Source organism: Ceratosolen solmsi, unplaced genomic scaffold, assembly GCF_000503995.2.
Source record: "Ceratosolen solmsi marchali unplaced genomic scaffold, CerSol_1.0 scaffold15, whole genome shotgun sequence".
In the NCBI taxonomy this organism is placed as follows: domain Eukaryota; kingdom Metazoa; phylum Arthropoda; class Insecta; order Hymenoptera; family Agaonidae; genus Ceratosolen; species Ceratosolen solmsi.
Genome location: NW_011948434.1, coordinates 1,004,702 through 1,030,428, shown reverse-complemented (window position 1 = coordinate 1,030,428; position 25,727 = coordinate 1,004,702). Strand labels below are relative to the sequence as shown.

At 28.0% G+C, this 25,727-nt stretch overlaps 2 protein-coding genes across 6 annotated transcripts; both read left to right on the top strand.

Annotated features, from left to right (window-relative positions):
* Positions 1-596: 596 nt before the first annotated feature.
* Positions 597-11,818, top strand: LOC105364707 (venom protease). Its single transcript, XM_011502710.1, has 7 exons — positions 597-770; positions 4,619-4,714; positions 8,039-8,356; positions 10,473-10,772; positions 10,940-11,041; positions 11,137-11,285; positions 11,626-11,818. Exons 2-7 carry the CDS (start codon positions 4,636-4,638, stop codon positions 11,779-11,781), a joined length of 1,104 nt encoding a protein of 367 aa, XP_011501012.1. The 5' UTR covers positions 597-770; positions 4,619-4,635; the 3' UTR covers positions 11,782-11,818.
* A 6,179-nt stretch (positions 11,819-17,997) lies between these two features.
* LOC105364705 (transcription factor GAGA) lies at positions 17,998-23,992 on the top strand. Of its 5 annotated transcripts, none has more exons than XM_011502708.1 (6): positions 17,998-18,021; positions 20,176-20,364; positions 20,513-20,695; positions 20,936-21,191; positions 22,996-23,328; positions 23,566-23,992. In XM_011502708.1, exons 2-6 carry the CDS (start codon positions 20,176-20,178, stop codon positions 23,910-23,912), a joined length of 1,308 nt encoding a protein of 435 aa, XP_011501010.1. In that variant the 5' UTR covers positions 17,998-18,021; the 3' UTR covers positions 23,913-23,992. The 5 variants fall into 5 exon arrangements, with proteins under 5 accessions (XP_011501010.1, XP_011501009.1, XP_011501008.1 ...); XM_011502707.1 differs by lacking the exon at positions 17,998-18,021 and adding an exon at positions 18,595-18,887; XM_011502706.1 differs by lacking the exon at positions 17,998-18,021 and adding an exon at positions 18,595-19,228.
* Positions 23,993-25,727: the final 1,735 nt, after the last annotated feature.

The following is a 25,727-nucleotide window of genomic DNA, read 5'->3' as shown; positions in this document are numbered from 1 at the left end:
CGGGATATATATATATATACTCAGCAGAACTATACATAATACATAAATAAGATTATATTATGTTCCATAAATGTTTTTATTCTAGATGTTAAATTTCAATTAAAGGATACATTTGTTTGATTTTCAACATATTAGTGGCCTTTTTATAGTTAAAAATTGTAGTTTGTATTTAATAACACTTCAAACTATAAGAATTTATAAAAGAACAGTGTATCATATTTTTAAAACATTTTTTTTTCATTGCCTTAATTAATTTATTATTATCAGATTTTTATAAATAAATATTCCTGAGACATAACAATAAAGAGATAAACTTAAATTTACTTATTATTCTTCAATTTTCTATTTATTATAAACATATTATTCGAACTGTTTTACAGTTAATATAATTTAAATAATTATGATAAGTTAGTTTAATATAGTTTCATATAATTTATATTTAATATAGTTTAATAAATTGTATTAGTTTATATTTTTATGTATAATAGGAAATACGAATTCTGTATTATTTCATATCTAAATTGCTTTCGAACATTTTCGTTGAAACATCGCGGAAGCTGTGGGCTATACCCGACGCGAATTGACATAAAAAGAATGTCTCTGAGGATCGAGCATCAGTCTTACCACTACTTCAAGTGTGTTAATAACGAACTTTTCTGAACAGATACAATTTGTTTGTAAATGAGTATGTGTTTGTGCTCATTTTCAGATGTGATTTAAGCCATTTAATCCGTTGAGTGATTTACATTATTTTGAATCTTTTTCAATTTGTGAGTAATTTAATTTTGTTGATATTAAATTAGTTTTAATTATATAATTTTAAATATAGCACTATTTATGCTTATAATCGGTTATCCATTATTATGAACATTTATTATTATTATTGTATTATATTAGAACTTAATTTCGTGCAATTATATTGTTCATATAAAAGTAAAACGTATTCAGTAGCTCTGAAAAATCAGGAAACTATTTAATAATATAACTTGAAGTATATATGATATATAAGTTAAATCACAATATATGGGATTTTCGTTTATTTTAAATACATTAATTAATAAATATTGTTATTTGTACAGATTTTAAGAACAATAAATTCATAAACTTTCAATATATTTGATTAGATTATTATTTATTCTATCATAAAAGTGTTTCAATTATATAATTAAATTTATTTCAAGCAGATACGAAAAAGGAAAATGTACAGAGGACGTCATAATATTTTGTAAATTTCTGATCGTTATGTTATTATTCTTAACAAGTATTCTGTAATATTTCCTCATCTAAAAATACAACGGTTTTATCTAGACAACGAAATAAATAGTTTTAATGACATCTAAATGTAAAACTAAAATTTAACAGAAATCTGTTATATCATATAATTATGAAAATTACTTAATATTAAGTCTATTACACATAAAAATATAAAAAATTCAGTTCGTGAGATTTTTTTTCTTAATTGTTATAAACATAGAAACATATAACATGGAAATTGTCAGATAGTATGTAATTCCGTTAAGAAAAAGAAAATATTATTTTCTCAAAATATAAAAAATTATTTAATATCAAATCCATAACTAAATGGGAAAATGAATCAGCATAAATATCTTTTATTAATTTCATACTACGTTATTTATTTCTTATAGAATTATGATATATGAAAATGTGATATTCTATCTAGTTCACTATATATCTAGTTCACTATATATTAAATTTTTCATGTATGAGAATTTATGAGAAAAATGAACAATTCAATAATCTATAATTAAAATTTTTATTTTTTATATATGTGTAGGCACATGCAGGTGTACATTTCAAAGCAATTCAATTTTTCAAACTAATATATTTCTTTATTGTGTTTTTATTATTTATTACCTTACAATAAATAAATATCTAATCGCAGTTAATGTTTTTAATGTTTATAAAATAAATTTATTTGATCTAATATATATAGTTATATATTTTTAAACAATTTTCACAGATCACATAATTAAAAGAAGGAGAGTTTGTTTGCATTAATATGTATTAAATATTCCTTATGATTATCCATCTTAGATTATAAATACTGATTAGAAATAGTCGATACGAGATTCATAGAGTTTAATGTACCGAGGAAACATGTTATAAAAGTGAACACGTACAATATAAAAATGAAATCTCATATTTAATTGAAATAGGATCAATCTATGGTATACAATTTTTATTATCGTAAATAATAGTAGGAATTTATTTAGTAATATAATTAAATAATAATTTTACAATAAAATTAAATGTATTAATATTAATTGTTCAATTAATATCATTAACTAAATTTCATAATTATTTATTATTATTAAAATCTACTAGTAAATTTATCAAACTAGAAATTAAAACTTTGTTTCTTTTATTTTTATATACTAATTCATAAAAAAATATACTATTATATAAATTAAATACTTAATTTATAGAGACAGAGGTAGAAAAACCACATTAATTATTGATTATGATTTATCATTATATTTTGTTTACATATATTTATTTACGTTTACAATAAATATTTTATTATATTAAATAATTAATTATATACGAAATGAATGTATTATGTATGTAAATTATAAATTAAGATCAATTAATTATATTAGATATCTAAATAATATATATTTCGAGTATTGAAATCTCTTATAAATTTACTTAAGATTCCTTTGATTAGATATTTTATGAAAATAAATATTTTTTAAAATTGCAAGATGTTAATTGAAAATATTGAAGTATAAACAATATATTTTATATAAAATTCTTATATAAATTTATAACATAAAAATTTACAAGAGCTACTCGATTTATTTCTATATACTTTTGAAATGCAAAAATTATTCTAATGATTTTATATATGCCAATTCCATCTATATCTAAGCATGTATGTGTTTCATATATGTGTTTTAATATTATATATCTAATGATTATAATAATATGAGTAATTTTATTTATAAGAATATCTAATCTAAAAGTAGTTTAATAATATCAATATTAATTTTATAGTCAAGATAGAAGTGACATGAATTATACATAAAGGAACTTTTAAACTGTTACAACAATAAAATAGTTTTCTTAAATTTAGTAAATCAATATTTGTTAAGTTTGCAGAATATTTGGAATACGAATGAGTATATTTAAATTGTTAAAATAAAAATTATCGAAAAATTTACAAAAATTTTATATTTAAAAAATACAATTATATGTGTATATATCTTATTTCTATATTAATAATGCTGAATAAAATTTAAATAAATATGTAATTAAATGATACTTATTAAGATTAATTAAATGTGATAATATTTATAGTAGATAAATATATTATTTATTTAATCTGAATTTTAATATTAAATGATTCGATAATTATGATTATTTTTCTATTGAAATATTAAATATGCTATATTATTATTTTTTACTGATTCTGCATAGATGTTCTGATGATCTCTGATGATCTTCCATGATCTCTGGATCATCAGTTAAATGAAATAGCAAAACCAATAAAAATGGTTGAACACTATTAAAATTGCGTATTTAGAAAACATATTATTTATTATAATTTTAATTATTTTAATTTTTATTGTAGCTTATAATAGCTAATTTAAGCTATATAATATTATTTTTTTCAATAAAACATTTAATCAACTTCAATGCAATATTGAAATTATAAAGATACGTATATATGTAGTAAAAAAAACTGAATTAAGGTCAATTATATAGTATAATTGTCTAATAAAAAATTAGTTTATTGTGGCATCGTAATGAATATTTATCTTTAATTAAACTATTTTAAAAAATTAATGAAAATTTGAGAAATTATTAATAAATTATATTCTTTAAAAATGTAATTCATTATTTATATTATTGCTTAATGACTTTCAATGATAGTTAAATACTTTTAAGATCAGTAATAAAAAATTAAAATAATGAGCGATGAGATGAGTAATGATTTTTTTAAATATGTTATCCAAATTGTTCATTTTTGTAAAAAATAATTTTATTTTAATAACAAATGTTTTATTTATATTTTAAAGATATAATATCGGTTTTATTAATTTTTATTGCAGTAGAAAACAATTAATCCAGTATAATGTTAGCTAATAAGTTTTAGTTGTGTGTTTTGTGACTTATGTAGAAAAGATGTTAAATATCACAATAAATATTAAAACTATATGTTTCCCTGTCATTTTATGTATTTTTCATCTAAACAAATAATGTTATATATTGTGAAGCAATTCTTATTTTGTAACATAATCGGATTTTGGTTGATTCATCAATCACATTTAATTGATGCAATGACGGCCTTTAGGAAATACCAATGTTTGGAAAAAGTTACTAAATCTTGTTTATATGTTTATAAAACAATTAATCAAATAAAGTGATATACATAATATACTATTAATTTTATAAATTTGATATTAACACAATAAGTAAAATCCTTGTTCTAAATATAGCAAGCGTATTAAAGTTATTCTTATTATAGAAAAATTTTAAATGAAAAACTTTTCGAAATATTAAACAAAGATTATTTTGAAGTTTACGCATTACATATATTATAATTATAAAATAACATTCATTGTAAATTAACCTTTTTCATTCATTTTTTCAGAATAACGAAAAGAGATCATGGAATTTTATAAAAGCTACATATTAATCATTTTACTATTAGGACTGCATATTTTCAGTCAACGTGTTTTATCACTAGGTCAGTAAGTAATTTTATGTAACGAATGTTTATTATATTCTTACAATTTTTATATTATTTTAGATCTTTAATATGTTGTTAAAAATGCATTTAAAAATTAACATGTCTTGATCTTATTGCAAAAACTATGAGGTATTAAATTTTTAGTATAAACGTGCTCAAATAATTATTTATAAATATACAAATATTCTCAAATACAATTTTTTTATAATTCAAGTTTATTATGAGGATTATTTGTCACAAATATTAATACTTTAAACATTTACTTCACATTATTAAAGAAAAGAAATGAACATTGCAGTATATTTTTATAACTAGTAGAAATTTCATTACAAATTAAATTAAAAATTATAAACTATAAGTAGCATTTACATATATTTTTAAAATTTTTTTAAATGGAATCATAGCAATCTATAAAAGTCCTTCTTATGGCTTAACATCGTTTTACATCGTTACAACCTTGACCGAATTTTTACATGTTCGATACCGACCTCGATTACTTGTTTTATGCATAGTTGCATTAACATATAATTCAACCAAAATAATCTTTTCTCCTTTTTTACACAAATACAATACTAAACCTTCATTAGGTTTTAGTATTACAATAAAAAAATCTAGAGTATAATTTTACGGCAGATTATCACAAACTGTATACTAGTAAATATTTTTTCATTTGAACTAACAATAGAAGAAAGTTCTTATAAATATTACGTAATAGAAAAGAAATGTTAACGAATGCAATTATATATTTTTTATGCCTTAATTGTAATTATATACCATTAGCTAAATATATAATCAATTTTACAAAATATTAATTATGAATTCATTTAAATTTTGTAATTTAAATTTGTATTAATTTCAAAACTATCGTAATTACAACATTATTATTGAAATATGCCTATAATAAGAAATAATTTTAATTTTTTTTATACTCGATAATTTAAAAATAATTATAAACTTTCAAAAATCTTACCTTGTAAGATATAAAATTGAAGATATCCAGTGAAAGTAACAACATTAAAGCTCGATATAAATCATTTAGGTTATTATGCTTTGATTATCGAAAAAAAAGTTTTTTTATTCAATTTATATTAAATCTAGTTTTAAAAAGTAACAAATAAAATTGAATTAAAAATATAGATTTTATAAAAAACTATTTTTTTATCTTTCAATTTATAATTTTTTCTACAGTAGAAAATTTCTTTCTTTATTTTTAACATTAATTTCTAGTCTTTATAATGAAATATTTGTATAACTGTTATTAGATAATGTTATTTCCTTATATTAAATCAATAAAAATATTAATTATAAATTACAGAAAATATATATTTGAACTATTTTAAATAATTCATATTCTTAGTATATTGTTAATAAAGAACATTTATATTTACTGTTAGTAAAATTTTATTAATTATATTATTCATTTAATTTTATAATATATTTAATAATTAACTGATTTATGTTATTATAATAAATAATATCTGATATAATACTATGGCTATAATGGTGACACTATTTATTTTAAAAAGTTTTAAAATATAAAAAACTATTTATTTAATGAATTCAGTTTTATTCAAATTAATTTAGAAATGTTATTATTAAACAGAATGTCACATTTTTCTATTATTTAAGTAATATGAAAATTATATAGCTTATTTAAATGATAATTCGAAAGATGATTAGTAATACATAGTTTATACTTCACAAAAAAGTTTTTAGATATACACAGTTTCGAAGTTATTTTTAATTTTCATGTTTTTCGATATGTATTTATAATTAAAATTTTAATTTCTATTATGTGTAGTATATAATATGTTTAATAAATTATTTACTTATTAATAAAATCTGTAACAGCAAACGCCGCAAAATAAATATGACATGTAATTGGTTATTTATTTTTGGAATAGAATATTTATGTATATTTAAATATATATGAAATATTATGATTAATATTTTTCTCCACAATTATAACTGGGATAATAGTTTAAAACAAATTGTAGTGGTTTATTTTATTTATTGTTATTTCTTTCAAAAGGAAGTTTATTTTAACTTATATCAATATTGGAGAAGCATTTAAGGTTTATTCAGTAATAAATATAATAAAATATTTAATAAAAGTGTCTTTATTATATGAATTTTAAGCCAGTTATCAGCGGTCTTTTATTGATCATTTTTAGAGACTTATGGCATGTATTTCGTTGTTGTATTTTTAAGAAATTAAATTTTATGTTTATTCAAAATAAATTTTGATAGTATTTTATATATTTATTTAAAAATAAATTACATAGTGACTGTTAATTATAATAATGGTTACCATATTATTATCACTTCCAATTAATATTTGATTTATGGAGATTTAGACATGATTTCTTCAAAATTTATTATTAATTATAAATAAACTGCATATTGATTTCTTTAATTAAAGATATTTGTCTAGTAATTTCTTATTTTATATGAAGTTGAGATTTTATATTAATTTGTAGTATTTTATATTTTTACACATTTATTATTTATATCAATAATTATCATAGATACATAAACCGAATGATAATGAAATATTTTAACTTTTCTATTTCATGATCATTTCTTACTAGCCTTTCAATGATAAAATTTTGTAAAATTGAAAGTTAGCGTAAAAATATTTTAGACTTTTGTGTAGTGTTTTCTTAATATATCCAATTATTCAGCGATGTTTCTTTTCGTTTTTAGTTTTGTTTATAAGAATTTTATTTTAAAATATTTTTTTCTATTTATTGAATTAAAAGTTAATGTGTAATTGGGAACTTTTTATTTGAAATATTAATATAAACTGTTTTGTAGAAAAACAAAAATATAATATTTTATTAGTGGATAATAAATATAACGTTAACCGAGTATCGGGAATATTCCATAAATAGATTCGCATTGCAGGTTTTTTTACTCATTCAGATGGGCTGGAAATTCCTGTAAGTTGCTGACAAACTACTAGAATAGGTAACCGAGATTTGCAGGGTTCTATTAAGAGTCAGGATGCAAAAATTTATTTATTTCTGCACTTGGTTGCGTTTAACTGTAACAAGTTTGATATGTAACCTTGCAGAATAAATTATTCAAAGCCGATTTATTTTTGTTCGGTTTTTTTCGATTTTCTTATGACATACATTATATTTTACAATATTGTTAAATTTTCAATATATCCTCATACTTGTTTTAGAAGTAATTGGTAAAATGGCCAATCCAGAAATACTTAAAAAATTACACTTGACACATCTATAGTAATCTAGATATGGTGGCTGGTATAAAATCTTTTTCCAATTTTTGACCGCAACAATTTTCAAATTTCAGAGGAAACATGCGACAAAGCGGCTAACCATTCGCTGGGTGTGTGCATCAACATTAAACTATGTGACCCTTACTTGGCGATCCTTCGTAAATACGGAACCACTGCCGGTAACTTTCTACGCAGTACCCTCTGTTACTACGAGAACAGCCAGCCAATCGTATGCTGTCCAAGGCCAAGAACGGAACTACAGCAACCGATGATAACATCAAAGCCGATAGAGCCGTCGCCAAATTCTACCTATGGTCCGCTTTACGGACCACAATGTGGCTCGAGCAATGCTCAGCACAATAGAGTTGTTGGCGGTGTACCGGCCGACTTGGGTGCATATTCTACTTTCAAAATTTGTTTTAATTTATCCTTACTTTATTTATTATACATTATATTATAGTTTACTTTAAACTCGCTTCAACTTCTTTCAACTTTTAATTTTGGAAAAAACTTATAACAAAATATTAATTTTCATAATTCCTATTTGTTTAGAATTAAATTAAGTTCACCAGTTTACTGGTAGGAGAAAAGTGGGAATAAGTGGGAGGAGTAGCGCTTCAATTCAATATTAATACATCTACTTTTTGTGCAGTTTATTGCGTTTAAATTACAACTACTGTTCGAAAGTAGTATTATTTCCTGGCTCGAACTGACAGTATTTCGATACTTTAATAATTTGCCATCCGCTCTAGCAGATGCTTAGCTGGGAGTCAAGTGGAATGGTTGTAAAAATATGTAGTATATGCAAACTTTGTTAACATATCGTTTATTAACAATTACATTAATAATAAGCAGGATTCACTTCTTATAGAACAATGGAAACTCTGTCTCATCTCAATGATGAGGTTGCTCCTTGATGGTGACGATGTCGTGACCTCCGCTAGTGTTGTAAGGACTAGCAGAGATATACTCCTACTCTTGTGTAGGCTGTGCGGCATTGAGGTGTATACAATAATGTGACTAATGCTAATGTCGCCAAGATTAGCAGTAATATGCTCACAGTCCTATGTAGAACATATGGCCTTGAAGTGTATACAATAAAGTGGCTTTTGCTAGTATTATCAGAATTAGCAGTAGTATGCACACATGCCTATGTAGGACATGTGGCCTCAAATGTGCACACGCCTGTATCGGACACGTGACTATGCTTGTTATAGCAGTGTAGTTTCTCGTAATGCAGTCAGCATTATTGACTGCTTGTAAATGTAGCGCACTTGATAATCGAATGTGTATTCCTTGGATTGCTTCATTGTGTGATGTACCTGAACGACTGTTGTAGGAGAAAAAGCAATGGCTGAATAGCGTAATTCAATGACTGATACACAATGAGCCTATAAACCTGTCAGATACGCACATGAAAACTGAAGGGTTGATCGTTCCGTGGCGGCTCCGCTGAGAGATACCGATTGTTCCATGGCGGTCCTGTTGAGGCAGACCGTGATGCGTGCCATTGCTTCTTCATCAAGATCGCTTCACTGTGGTCGGTTCACTGCAAGAGAGTAAGGCTCGTCGCGTACTTGTCTAGTAGTCTGTAGAAAGAAAACTCTAGAAGTTTAAAGAATTTTAAGAAAAAAACAAGGTATAAGAAGTTTGAAAAATTCCAAGCGATGTTACTGCGAGAAGACTATATAAACATTATAGGCCATTTAAAACCAAAACATAACAAGTATACGAAAATTCTCGTTCTAAGTGTTTACAGAAACTTGAGAGCTAGAGAGACTAGCGATGCCGATAGTCAACGGTCTTGGAAGTTGCTTCAAACCCGAACAACTATACTATAATGATTCTAAGTTGATGATGAGGATCATTGAGATCTTGCAGTACTGCAGTGCTCACCATATGGTGTCAGCATGCACTCACTACATGTAGAGGTAGATTGCGAAGGTCCCGCGAATGGCCACAGTTGAAACATACACCACGGCTATAAGTGCAGAGACATTACAAGGACGCTCTGCGACGGCCACAAGGGGTAGATGTTAGATCGTCACCAGCATGTGGCACTACTGCTGCAGGTAGTGAATGCAATCGCCACGTGAAAAATACTGAAAGGATTTCACAGATTGCAGCACGCTGTGTGTTAATATTGAATTAATGCGCCTTCTTCTTCCACTTGCCAGCAATCCCGCCACCGAACATCACCGGGAGGTTTTTCAATCTGATCCCAGACAAACATTATTTTCATATATATTTTTTTAATTTCTGGTATTTGGATAATATTATAAATTGCAAGTAAAAGATTCCAAATCAAAGGAAATTTTTTATTTACAAAATTTCAATGATAATTTATATCTGCAATGCTTATTATTATATAAAATAGTTAAAAGAATTTTTTCTATTTCACTTAATATGCTTGTAAAATGAAAGGGTTGGATATTTGGCCTATGTAACTATGAGAATAAAGCGTACATTTAAATATTAAAGGTCAAGTAAAATATATTATTATTTTAGGAGCTTGGCCATGGATGGCGGCATTGGGATATAAAAATAAAAAGTCGCATCAGCCTCAATGGTTATGCGGTGGCAGTCTCATTTCGAGTCGTCACATCCTTACAGCTGGCCACTGTGTTTATAATCGTTATGATTTGTACCTTGCGCGGCTTGGTGAGCATGATCTTAAAAGTGAAACAGATGGAGCAAACCCGATCGACGTGCCCATAGAGAGAGGCACTATTCATCCCCAGTATAATTCGAAAACCGTTGCCAATGACATTGCTGTGCTAAGACTCAAATATGAAGTTTCATTTACCGGTAGGTATATCGGCAACTGAATACTTTTATCAAATTTTAATTATTATTCTTTGCAAATAATACAACCAATGTTATATATTCTTATAGGACACTAAATATTAAATTGTTGCTCACATGAAAATGTAAAAAAATAACTATAATATTTATAGTTTCATGATTTGTTATAGATGCCATTCATCCTATATGCCTACCACTAATACCAGAAATTAAAAACAGAGATTATATTCGACATTATCCATTCGTAGCTGGGTGGGGTGCAGTAATCTTCCGTATGTGTTTATTATAGAATAGCAATACGTTTATTATGTTTCTTTATATATTTTTTATAATTATCGATGTATTTATTATATATATAATTGTTTAGGTGGACCTTCTAGTAGCGTTTTACTAGAGACTCAATTACCGGTTGTATCACAAGAAAATTGTAGAAACGCCTATGCTAATTTAGATCACGGTATTGACGACAAAGTTTTATGTGCGGGAGAACCTGCAGGAGGAAGAGATGCATGCCAGGTAAATTTTGTGTTAATTTTTCTAATTTACAATGGTGCTTCACAACATTATATTTTTATTAAAATCTTTTTTGTTTAAATAACTCTACTAATTTTACTTGTATCTAATATTTATTACTTGTTCTAAAAATGTTCTACATAAGCTACTTTTTTTTTAACATTTCCATTTATATACTATTGATGCAGTACTTTACTTCTATTCAAAATTTTAGTTTGCTGAATATTTGTTTGAAAAGGAGTTTTAAAAACTATTACATTAAAAATTATAAATAGATATTACTATATTGAAAAATAAACTTTCGTAAAATATTACTATGAATGATTGTATTATTCACTTTTAGGGTGATAGTGGTGGACCATTGATGTTTCCAAAAGCTACAACCTATTATATCATTGGTATAGTATCGGTAGGCTACCGATGTGCTGAACGTGGCATCCCTGGTGTTTATACAAAAGTTTCTTATTACATAGACTTTATTTTAACTCATTTGTATTAATAAACTCGATATATTAATATAATTTTTATATTTTATAAAAAATATTTGAATCAATTCAGATAGAAATGGAATAAAATATGACAAAAATACCTTTATTTAATTGGAATTACGAATTTACATAATTTTTAAATTTTAATTATTTAAAAACTGTTTAATTATTATATAAACTGATTTAAAACACTATACAATAAATTATTAGATATTTTAAAAGCGTATAAAGAAAAATTTATCATTATAAATGTTTGAACAGTTGCCGCCATAAATGGACTATTTGCTTATAGCTTTCAATTATAACTTCTAGTTTAGAATTCTACCATATTTCTTTCTAATTATTATTTTTTAACATAATTGTATCAAATTATGATATTTATATTTAATTTATATGATATGTATATTTAACATAATTGTATCAAATTATGTAATACATTAAAATATATAAATATAAGAAATAATGTTTTATGTAGACGAATTTACTTCTTTGAACCAAACGAAGAAATATTAAATTTTAAAATTTTTAATTTTAATTTTGAAATAAATTATTTCATATTTCAACAATTTTACTTTCATATAAATAAAAAACTCAAAACTTTTTAATAGTTTATATTTTTACTGCATTATAAATAAATAAATAAACGCATACGCGCGCGCGCGCGCGCACACACACACACACACACACACACACACACACACACACACACACACACACACACATATAAATATATGATAAGTATATGTGGAATTCTTGGTGATATATGGTGAATATATCCTATAATTATATTCACGTTTCATCATTTACGATTTTTCGTGTATATTCAATCTTTTTCTCTGTTTCTTCATCGCTCTTCTTCATAATCTGCAATCAAGACTATAATATTATTCGACATTCAGAGAATCTCTCGAATTTTATCATTTGGGGAGAAATTCCAACGGCTATTATTTCAAGGAAAAACCCCAACGGTGATCTTCGGGGAAATGATTCAACGTTCATAATTTCTAAGAAAATTTTCGAACGTTCATTTGAGGCTCGGAAATGCTGGTATATCCGTAATTAAACAAGTGCACAATCATCTCCATTGTTCTTCGCACCACAGTCGCACCCATTGTTTTTAGCGGAATGATAGGCCCTATGTTGTCAGTTAACAAAACTGTCACGTGGCTATTTCGAACAAGCGCACCACGACGCGCACCTGTAGACTTTCAGTCATTGGTGCAGTCAGTCATGCTATTCACGCAGGAAGAATGGTCGGTCAGCAAGCTACTCACCACGATAGAAGGACGACGTATCAATTCTTCTGTGCTGCAATTACAAGATGTTGAGGCTCGCTCCCTCTTATAATACAATTCATCCACAGGGAACATCCGGGATCCACACTGAGCATTCGGGATAGTAATACAAATCATCCAGACGAAACATTCATATTCCTTCATGAATTGTTGATACTGCTGTTGGTATTCCTGGATTCTCGAAAATTTCCTTAATAGGCTCTGTAAGCAGTGAAGCGCTGTGTTGAATGTATTACTGAATATGTGAATATTGTGAAAATAGAATGTGAGCCTGAATGGTGACTATGGACTTCGAGTGGATTGAGCGGTGAGTGAGTGACACAACAGCTTGTATCTGAGTGACATGAGCTCTGCCAATACCATGAATGTGAAGGATTGAACTTTTTCTAAGAATGTAGAGTTTTCTGCAGATTTTTTCGATGATGAATTAAAGTTCAGAGTCTCTGTTAATGAGAAGATAAATTTATACGATATTAGTTTTTGACCGTATTTCGGCCATGGCCGTGGCAAGTAACGATGTCGTGGAATGAACCGGTATTTCGACTAAACCTACGAGCCAGGTGATGACTCCCATAATTCCATTGAGGTACGGTCGAATTGTTGAAAGATATGCTGTACTAACATGTATTCCCATAAATTTTCGGTGCTTTCAGAGGTTAATAGTTGTTTTATTGCTTTATTGGAGCGTTGGCGAGTTTCCCAAACGTTGCTGCGTCTCCCTTAATCTGATTTGAAAGGAAGAGAAGCGTAGTGAGACTTAATTGGACCAATAACCAATTATTATTTTAACGATCTGTTAGCAACTTCCAAGCTGGTATAAGGGATTGGTTTGCCGGTGAGAAACCAGAGATTATCTGTACTGCTGGGCCTTGCACTACGGTGCGAAGGTGATGCATTTTTTCAACCTCGCTAATCTCATTGTTATTCAGGACCAATGCTTTAAAAAGATCACGAAACTCATGCCAATCCTCTCGATTTTTTGAAAACTTGGGAAGACTGACATTTGGGAGTTGGACTCCTTGTGCCTGTACCTTGTGTGACGAAGTGTCACTCAAACTAGATTCTCTCCTGGAGAATTGGCGCAGTTTAGTAATAATTCTTACCGTCGTTTTGTATCACGCAAATTCCCTTTCATAGGAGTTTAGAAACTAGCCCTGTTGCCTCCAAGTACTCATGATCCTTAATGAAGGCCTTATACAGTTTCTCGACGTGTGAAATAGCATCTGAAATTTCAGCTGGAGAGATGTCGCCCTGTAATGACTTAAATTCCGCGGTCAATTCCATCATTAATGAGATGCGCGACCATTGAGTTATTGCCTTTCTCTCGTATTAAAAGGGTAAGGGTGTTAGTTCAGCACTTCTCAGCGTAGTTTTAACACAAGGATTCCTCGTGTCTTTTTCTTCCATGTTGTAGTTGGCTGTCATGGTGTTATCGGCGTGCACTACGTAGATGTGGAAGGTCGTAAATCTCTGGATGCCTCCTTTTGCGATGTTTTAGATAGTGAGTTAGAACACGTAGAAGTTTGAGGTCGTAAATCTCCAGATGCTCCATAGTGTAGTGTCACGTGTTGCATAGTATGCAGCGATGAAAATGTAACTGTTAATTTTTCAAAGTTGAATGTGTTCACGGCATTGGTTAGATGCACTACCTACCACTATAGTTTGTTTCGACGGACCAAATGTTCGAAACTGTTTTATTTCCTGGCCGGAACTGCCAATGTTTTGATAGCTTTGCCGCCCGCCCTAGAGGGTGCTTGGAAAGGAGTTAAGTGGAAGGGCTGTATAATACAGTTTGTGCTTCTACGATAAATATGGTTTATTAAGGTTTATTTACAATTACATTATTAATGCGTTGAAATTATATCATGGTAGGGTATACACTATATTCAATCACGTCGTTACAGTTGCTTCGAACTGATCCTGTGGTGAATAAGTTATCTACATGGGATCCTCCTTGTTGATTTTCTAAGAATCAACAACTGAGTGGGTACGAATTAGCAATGTAAGGATGAACAATAATTTATTTTTAGACTTGGTTTATTCACAGAGATATAGTAGTCTTGGCCCGTTCTGAGATGAATGTTTTTCTATCTCGAATGCTCCGTGTGGATCCCGGATGTTCCGTGTGGATGAATTGTATTATAAAATTATAAATGTATTATAATTGTATTATATGTAGAGAGCGAGCGTTAACATCTTCTAATTGCAGCACAGGAGAATTGATACGGCGTCCTTCTATCGTAGTGAGTAGCTTGCTGACCGACCATTCTTCCTGCGTGAATAGCATGACTGACTGCACCAATGACTGAAAGTCTACAGGTGCGCGTCGTGGTGCGCTTGTTCGAAATAGCCACGTGACAGTTTTGTTAACTGACAACATAGGGCCTATCATTCCGCTAAAAACAATGGGTGCGACTGTGGTGCGAAGAACAATGGAGATGATTGTGCACTTGTTTAATTACGGCTTTTCCGAACTCCAATGACCGTTGACTCATTTCCCCGAAACGAGAACATTCGAAAGATTTTCTGCATCTTGAACAAATATGTATATTGAAAAATTCTTTATCTAGATTAATTTGTTTTCTAATTATACTCTCTTATTAATAAATTTTTATGTTAATGATTTATTAAGTTTTAATAACAGTGAAAAATAAGTTTGCCTTTAAAATGAAATATTTTTAATTAATCCATAATAATATTGATTGTAATTAAATGCACATATTAGTTCCTAAAAGCTTATAACATATACAATTTTTTCTTGAGGATACATGAAGATGCATTATTAATAATTATAAAATTAGTGTAATAAGCATCGAGCAGTAAATTTTTTCTGATAAAAATTGATTAAAACATTAGATGTATCGATGAAATCATGTAATGATGAGTAAAATGGCACAATTTTTTAAGACCATTCATATTTATATATTTTCTTACGTTTAGAAAATTTGAGCGACGAAGACAACTAATGCAAGTTACGTTTCTTGAAATTAAATATTTTATTTTATGAGTAATTAATGTATTTTCACAGTTTTTCAGTATGTAATAATTTTTAAAATTTTATGTTATTTTAAAAAAATATTAATATTATTGTAGTAATATATTATAAATTTCAATATAAGAACTAACACTTTTGATTTTATGTAACATTATATCAATGCTGTATGGATCATTTGATATAAAATGAAACAAAATTACTTTTAAAATTTTTTTTATTCATTTGATTTAATTTGAAAAATTATGTTTATTTGAGAAAATATAGGTGAAAGTTGAAACTAATATTTAAGAGTAAAATAAATTTTGTTTGCATTAGCAAAAAATGAAATAATTTACTAAATACAAATAAAATATATACCATATAAAATTTTGAAAAATAATTATGATATTCAGAGACGTTAAAAAAGAATATCAAATTTAAATAATTTGTTCATCTAACATAGAATTATGCAGTTTTTATTGCATTATTAAAAAAATATATTTTCCATTACAGTTATTTTTCATGTTTTAGCAATGTATTTAAAATATTACAGGAATTTCATTAGGGATTTGTTATTGATTCAGAAGAGCGTTTTTAGAATATAATTGTTAAAAACTATTATTCATTAATATGGGAAACGATATGCTTTTTTACTGATAATCCTTGTAGAAGTTATCAAATCGATTCAATAAAGTTCGTTCAAACTACATTTTTTAAGTATTTTATAAGAAAAATAAAAGAACGAGCGGTAAAGCGAATACAAATAGAAGTAAGTGCGTGAAGTAAGTGCAAGAAGGGGAGTGAATGGAGATTGGGCGAGAAAATGAGTGAAAAAAATAAAATAAAAGAGATAAAGGAGAGAAAAAGAGAAAATGAAAAAAGGATAAATGATAGAAAGACGAGAAAGATATAAACAGAAAAAGATGAGCAAATGATGAGCAAGAGATAGACGGAAAAGAGAGAAAGAAATACAGAGCTTGTAACGAGAGAAATTAAAACAAAAACAAAAACATGGAAAAAATGTTTTTCTAATCATTTTGTTTGTCAGAAAAACTTTAATTGGTTATATTTTTTTATTATTATTAAATTAAAATTCAATTATTGTATTTAATATTAAGATTGAATATATTTTTGAATATTATATACAAATATATATTATTTTTTATTATTTTGCAATCGTATATTATTCGATTGTATTGAAAATAATAAGTAATTGGATTATGCGATTGGTAGTGATATTTTTTAAAAATGCATAGTATAATCATTAGATTTCAAATTATTCATAAATATTCATTTTATATTAAAATTCAAAACTAATTATAAATAAATACACAATTTATTATTTAATGAGATAATATTAAAAACCGTTTTCAATTAAATATATATTTTGTATGTTATATGGTTATTTAAAATATATTTTAAATATTTTTAAACAATATTGTCAATATAAACAATAAAAAAATTATTGGAATACCATGCATCTGTTATTAGATAGTAACAATATATAAGTAAAAGTAAGCGTGGACGCAGATCTTATCTGTTATATAGGTGTATTGATAAAAAGTGAACTTTGTAATACGAATGATACATGTGTACGTATGAATACAATTATATATCAGTTTTTAACTATACAATATAATAATAGATGTATTCCATAAGTATCTTTCTTATTTCTTTTTAATTCTAAAATTTATGTGTTTATAAATTAATTATTGGAAATGGTTCATCTATTAAATTTACATATCTAAAAATTATATAAACATTTAAGACAAAATAATATAAAAATATAAAACTAAAATTTTCCGGCAGATGGCAACGGAGTTGTATTTGAGAGTTGGGGTTCTCGAAGGTAGTAAAAGGAAAGAAAGTAAACTTCATGATTTTTTTGGTGATAATGTATGTGTGATTAATAAAGTATAAGCCGGTATATATATATATATATACTTAGTTAATATGTTGACTCATTTCGTTCGTATTATCTGGTAAGAAACGCTTCTTGCCTTAAGTTCAGTGAGAGCCTCTGTACCCGTTAATCCCGTTTTTTCTCCCGTTACGAATTCCAACTTTCACAAGCAGCTAGATGTTCGATTTTCCATTGACAAGTCATATGTACGAGATAGATTCTACCTTGTACCACCACCATCGTATTACTTTGCGCGCGCATTAACTTATGTTCTGTCTTCCTCGTGCCCCTTCGCCAACCGCGTAAAAAAAATTCCCGTCGTACATTCTAAAGCCCCTCTATGTATGTTTTTAAGTTCGCGCGCGCTGTGGAATATACTGCTACTTTACAATATATGGATAATGCCCGGTAAAAGAGAGAGAGAGAGAGAGAGAGAGAGAGAGGGTAAGAAAGCAGGATGGGCAAAGAAATATAGTGGAGAATAGATTAGGATTACGACGAACGACGGGGTTAGGAGAGGTGGAATTGAGACGAGTGGAGTGGAGAGAAAGGGTGGGGAAGCGCTTGGCGCGGTGTGGTGGAGTGTGGTGTGGTGAAGTGAGGTGAAGTAAGGTGAAGTGAGGTCAGGTGTGGTGCGGTAAGGTGCGGTGAGGTGTAGTGCGCGGCGGTGCAGCGCGGAGGGGTTTGGTGTAGAGGGTTTAGAGGAAGAAGAGAATAAGAGTGTATGAGAATCTCTCGAAGAGAGTAGGAGAGAGGTAGAGAGAAGCCGACAGAGGAACAATACAGTCGCGGGCACTACTCCAATCCAACTGATGTCTTTCATTAATCTGTCTTTTATTAAGTAGACAGCCCAAGTGATTTACCCTACTTTAGAAGAGACATTCATCGAGTAATTTTATTTGAGAGACGATAACGAAGACGACGATACCGTGACAACGTTGAGAGGTGAGTGTCGCATTATGCGGCTGTGTGTGCGTTGAACACAAGGAGAAAGTTTTCAATCAGACCTTTCGGACGGAATCGTTCAGAATTTCTACCGTATTGCGCGCCGCAGCCGCTGCTGCCACCGCAGCCGACACGATCGCCACTGCAGTCGTCAACGTATAGTTTCGCGCGCTCTTCGAGCGACGAGCTGTTCTGTTTGTGCCGCTGTTGGCCTTCGGCGACGCTTCTTCAAGTCCAGCTCATACACCTTCAGTATTACCGTTTTTTCTGTTAATATAAAACAAAGAGAAGACCTTCGCAGTAAGGTGGAAGGAAGAGCGCGAGACAAGTTTTTTTGTTAGGTTAGTCCAGTAAAAAATAAAGCGACGCTCATTTGATTGTCACAATGGTTGCCTCATTACGGAGAAAGAGGGGCCTACGAGAAATATAAATATATTTATGAAGAGAGAGAGAGAGAGAGAGAGAGAGTGTGTGAGTGTGTGTGTGCGAGTGAGTGCGTTTGGCAGGGGCAAGAGAGTGAGGGAGAGTGATAAAGTAAGAGCAATGGAAAGAATGAGCTTACATATTCGATTTCAGAATATGTACACATCGAATTCATAGTATATAAAATAATTGCTCATCTCCCGCGAAAAAGACCTTAAAATACGTGTATACAGAGTAGGCAAGCCTCACGAACGATTTTCAGACTGGTTGGTGGCAGTATCAATTAGCGTGGTCAGTTGGTGTGGATGGCGGTTGGGTGTGAAGGAGGAGGCAACAGAGTGCCGCTACGCAACCAGAAGTTTATAGTACGAATGTATTGTGTCTATAGATATAGATTGTTGAGCTTCGTGTCGATGCAAAAAAATTGACCTTCCGTTGTAACGGCACTCTTCTCTTTTCTCTCCTATTTCTTTTCACCGTTGATTTTAACTTTATAAAGATAGATTTTTTTTATAGAATACGGCATTATATATACAAGTATCTATATTCCTTTTTTATCACTTTCATATTTCTTTCCTGTAAATACAAGTTTTAGATTTTAATTTTTATTCAGTTTTTATCGTTTTCTTTCGTTTGCTCTTTTATCAATATTTTCATGTAAATTTGTTAGAGTTATTACCCTTAAACAGTGTAAAGGCCTACAGCTAAATAGCATACGTTGAAAATAATCATTGGGTAGAAATATGCATATCTTTCAAAGTTCTCAATTGTACAAATGAATGTTCTTAACAGTTCTTCTCATATATTAGATGAAGAGTATTATGATTTTATTCATACATGTTTTTTTCATTTAAATATTTTTTAGATGGGTAGCACTAGTCAGTTGTACAGTCTGTCCTGGGGCGAATTTGGTTCGTCACTAGCTTCTGCAGTGCAACTGCTTCGAGGACACGGTGATTTAGTAGATGTTACTTTAGCAGCCGGAGGTCGTAGTTTTTCAGCACATAAAATTGTTCTCTCTGCAGCAAGTCCATTTCTTCTAGATTTGTTAAAGGTATATATTTTAATTATGAGACAATCATATTTGGGTGGCATTGTACTATATTATAATTATTTTATTAATAAATTTCTAATAGTAAATTAAAAATAATTAGACCTACGTTTTTACTTACTTTTTTATGTACTTTTTTGTTATTTCACAGAGCACACCATGTCAGCATCCAGTTGTAATGTTAGCAGGTATTGGAGCAGATGATTTAGAGTCAATTTTGGAATTTGTTTATAGAGGAGAAGTCAGTGTGGAGCCTTCACAGTTGCCTTCGTTACTACAGGCAGCACACTGCCTCAGCATACATGGTTTGACACCACCAACTATTCTAACTGAGGTAATCATATAGAATTTTCAGAGTATATACGATTACTTCAGTATAAGTATTTGATAATATAATACAATTAAATATTATAAAATATGTTGCCATAAGGTATGTAAATTTGTAACAATTAAATCTTTTTTATTTTTACTTTTATGCAATTGTATGAGAATAAAATGGTTTAATAAGAAAAATAATTTAAATCTAAGTACAAAATTTTTATTTTATTAATAATATTACATGATTAATTTATAGAAAGGAGAAGAGGTTCCAGTTTCTACAATTCCAGGGTGTAACGAAACTAGTATATCTAGGGACACAATGAATTCCTATCTTCCTCAACGTCGAAGAAAAAAGAAAAGAAAATTGTCTAGTGGAGCTGGTAAATGGCCAAAAATAGGCTATCATTCCTCTCTTGAAACTAGGTCATTAGATGAACACTCAGAAGAAAATAGATCTGTAGATTTTGGTCATAAAGATGGAGATGATGGAAGTCATCTTGATGATGAAGGTAAGAATATCATGAATAAATTAAAAAATTAGGATTATCCATTGAAAATTGTGTTTTGTGTCCGCAATTTTGTCATATTTTATATAAATCGCTGTAAAAAAGTTTAATATATTTAAGTAGGATTTCTCATTGCAATTATATATAATACGGACACAAGCACAACCATCGAATGGGTTGAACTGCAAATTCATTGGATTTACTAGTAGAGATACCAAAATTGGCGTGGCTAATCTTTTGACATAAAGGTCAGTTCAGCCCTCAGCATGGTAATATTGTGTTTGTGTCTGTTAACAGCGAAAGAACGTTCGGAACATGCAAACCATCATTTGTCTTCACCTTTGCCGCAACATCAACTAGTACATCCAGTAGTTGAACACAATCCAGCAGCCCTACTTGCTGATCCTGATGCTGAACCACATTTACACAATTTGATGCCAATGCAACCTTACTCTCCACTACACATACCACAGTTTCCAGGATCTATACAAAATGTATCATATTCTTCAGGAGCTAGTGGTTCGGCTCAAGTTATCGTTTCAAATAATTCCACAACATCTACGCAATCAATAAAGATACGAGGAGCTTCTGACTGTCCAGGTGTTTGTCCATTATGTGGTTCAACATTACGCCAAGCGAGAAACTTACGTAGACATTTACTGTCATCTTGCAAGTATCGTTTTACTGCTAATCCAAGTCATCAAATGATGTCAGATTCAATGTCCATTGAAGTGAAACCTGAAATCGATATACCAGGTTATCCAGGGCAACCAGTGTGTGGAACAGAAAGTGGTGGAAGTAGTTGTGAACAAATTGTGTGCAATCCTAGCCCATTACCTTCTCCTTCTCCTCAGGGTTCAAATGTCGTTTCACCCCACAGCAATATATCGTCGCCGACAGTAGCCAGATGAAAAAAGGAGAAAACCAAACTTAAGATAAAGTCAATGATTATTCAATAACATTATGACTATATCTCGACATTGATATATGAAATAAATTTTTAACAATTAAAGCATAGACTGATAAATTTGGTTTTTTTTTGTAGCTAAGTACTTATGCCTTATATTATAAATATATATTTAATTTTATATGGCTCATATCGTAAATACCATGTATTTGTGATAAAAATGGAGACTGGTACTTTGGAAAAGTTAATTTCCAAGTAGTTTGAAAGTGAAGATTAAGTGGTTTGTTTGTATAATCATTTTAACAAGGACCTATTTAAATACTTTCTTAAGTCTAGATGATAAATTGAAACATTTGAATTGATCTTTTAGAAAATGAAACTAATATTAAGATGAAGCATTTCTTTAAGTATATAAATCTTCCAGTTGAAATTGTAAGAACATTCATTAAATATGTATTAATTAGAACGTAAGAAAAGTAATAAGAAATGGGAAATAAAATCCCATGAATTAAAAAATATCCTTCATAAATTATTATTTTTTATTTACATTACTCATCTTTGAAAATGTATTTTACATTTATCAATTTTTTTACTATTTTATAATTTGTTACTTATAATTAAAATTTTACAAAGAGCTGCAATTATTTGATTAAAAATAAGATATTTTATTAGTAAGTAAACGATTTATTTAATTAATGTATAAGTACAACCTGCAAATTGTATTTATCTTTAATTTACACTGTAAATAAAAGCGTAAACATTGAATATAATTTTTAAAACTGAATAAAATTGTTTTTTGCTATCAACAAATTAGGAGTTCTTTTTTAATTTTGATTAAACAATATTTTTTGAAAAATTAATTTATCTTCTTTAGGTGGATTACGTATATTTTGCTTACAGGAGATTGGAATTCTAAATCCAGAACTTTGTCAGATCAACCAGCAACTTGCCCATTATGTGGTGCAATAATAAGACAGTCTAGAAACTTAAGAAGACATTTGGAATTATTACATTTTGGAATTGGTTCTGGATGTAAGTCTTCATCAGGAATACGAATTAAAAGAGATAAACCTGAAAAGGGCTTATTTTCTAAATCACCAACATATTCTAGAGTTTCACTACCATTAAAAGATAATGTAAATTCAAAATCCGATGCTACAGATTATTCTACAATACCTTCCTTAAATTTGAGTTCAGCAGCTAGTTCCAATACATCTAATCTTAGTATTCCAGGTAATCATTAATATAAGGAAATGTGCTATATTTATTGCTTTATATAATTTACTTTTTATATAATACTTTACATAATATTTATATAATACTTCTGTACTTCTTTTTTTTAAAACAATTCTTTCAATTATAAACATTCTTTTTATTAAAAAAGCTATAAAAAGTATTTGGTGGATTTGGTAAAAAGTCATCTCTTTTATTAAAATTTTATTTTAAAATTAATAATCTAATTATGTCTAGGTTCTTTTATGCTATCAGGATCTAGTGCTTTGGGTTCTAATGATCATGGACATCATCATGGTCATGTTCACACACATAGCCATAATAACAATCCTGCACATTTGATTCCTTCAGTTTCTTGTCCACCTTCCTCCTCAATGGCTCCACCTAACAATGGAATATATTCATCTGATAGTGCTAGTATGTTGAGTTGTTTACTTCCGACACTTCCATCATTACCAACCTTATCGTCACAGCACGATATGTTTCGCCACACAGAATTTCTTCGGGCAAATATGGGATATTCACAGGATCCATCAAGACAGCAACATACTAGTAGACATTTACAACGAACAGACGTTACATGAGCTCTCAAATACACCTGATATTGAACAGAAGTTTATTTCTGATCCATTGTACTTTATTGAAGATAAAAAATTGTTTTTAAGATTATGATAATACTAAGCTGTATGTACACTTAAATCAGTTTTAAAATCATAAATTTTTAGTGTATCTAAAATATGTGTTGTATATAAAGTTGGCATATAATTTATAATACACAAGAATTTTATACTTGTACATTGAATATATAAATATATAAATAATAAAAAATACAATAACGAGGGCTTACAGCTGATATACTGTTTCAAGTGCATGCATAGCTTACTGAAGCAGATTGTTTAATTTAAAAAATTTGATTGGAAAGAATATTAACAAATATTCATATTATATTAATAAAATTTTAATATTTTCAACAATAATTAAGGGTTAAATATTTATATAGATTTGAAATCTTTAGCAAAAATCCAAAAAATCATATTGATAATTTAAAACATTAAAATGCAAATGGTTTGTATTGATATTTAAACTGAGGTTTATTTCGGTATTTTGGTGCTGTGTGGTCTGATCCAAAATCCAATATCTCTTAGAAATTGAATTAACTGTAAAATCGTCAAAAGATTATCCATGTATCTTAGTTCATTTACTTTATTTTGGAGTTTGTTTATATTTTTTAAGAAATCCATTTTCGATTCATTTTTCTAATATAATATTTCATTTAGTATTAAGAATATAAAATTTACAATTATATTATAGTTTTTACAAACTCCTAAACTAATATTTTTAAGTACTTTATTAAGTTGATCTTGTTTTCTAATTCACATATAGAAAACAATTTATTATCTAAGTCATTCAATATAAATTGTGGTTTATCCTTTCATCCATCTATTTAATTTTATATTGATTACATGTAATAAATAATTCTTATAATAAAATTTACATTTATGTAATTATTTTTTACTTAATGTTTCTAAATTTTTTTAATTTTTATCAATATGAGTAGTGCTTAAGTTTTTGTGTGAAATACAAAATAATACTCAATATTTTATTAGTGAAAAAATCTACTAATGGGTTAAGTAAAATTTTTTGAAAAATTTATTTTATTTACACTATAGAAATTCATTGTGCTATTTAAAAAATATTGATTTCAAACTTAATAGAAATATTTTTTTTAATGTAGGTAATGAATTAAAATAAAAAAGTTAAAACTTAAAAAATATTTTTAATATAAATTGGTACAAAAATTCTAAATTCTAAATTGCAGATAAATAACCTCAAATTTATTTTCTAATCTTAAATATTTTGCATATTTTTTTAAATTGTATTTTTACATATAACAAAGTTTTTACAGTAATGATTAAAAAGTAAAAATATTATTTATTGTATTATTTAAAATTTATTTATTTGATGTACAATTCTATCGTTACATATGCGAGATGTAGTAAATTCAACATTTCTAATTGATTTTATATTTAACAAAATATATGATTTTATTAATTGAAATTTATATTTAAATTAATATTATAGACTAAAATTGAATAAAGTAAATCGTAGTAAATGAAAAAGAAATTTTAATTAATTGTATGTTTGTTAATTTTTAATTGTAGTTATGGATTTTATTTTAAGCTTCCTATACCTAATTTTGTATTATTAGTTATAAATCCTTATAGGATTCAATAATTTTACTAAAAATTAATATTTATATTAAGAAATTGGTAAGAATGTTTTAAGTTAATTATTTTTCTACAGTCACTAGATAGTTTCTTCATAGTTAGTCTTTAAAAGATTAATAAATTCAGCATGGCTTAATTAACGTAATTAAGATAATAATTAATTATATATTT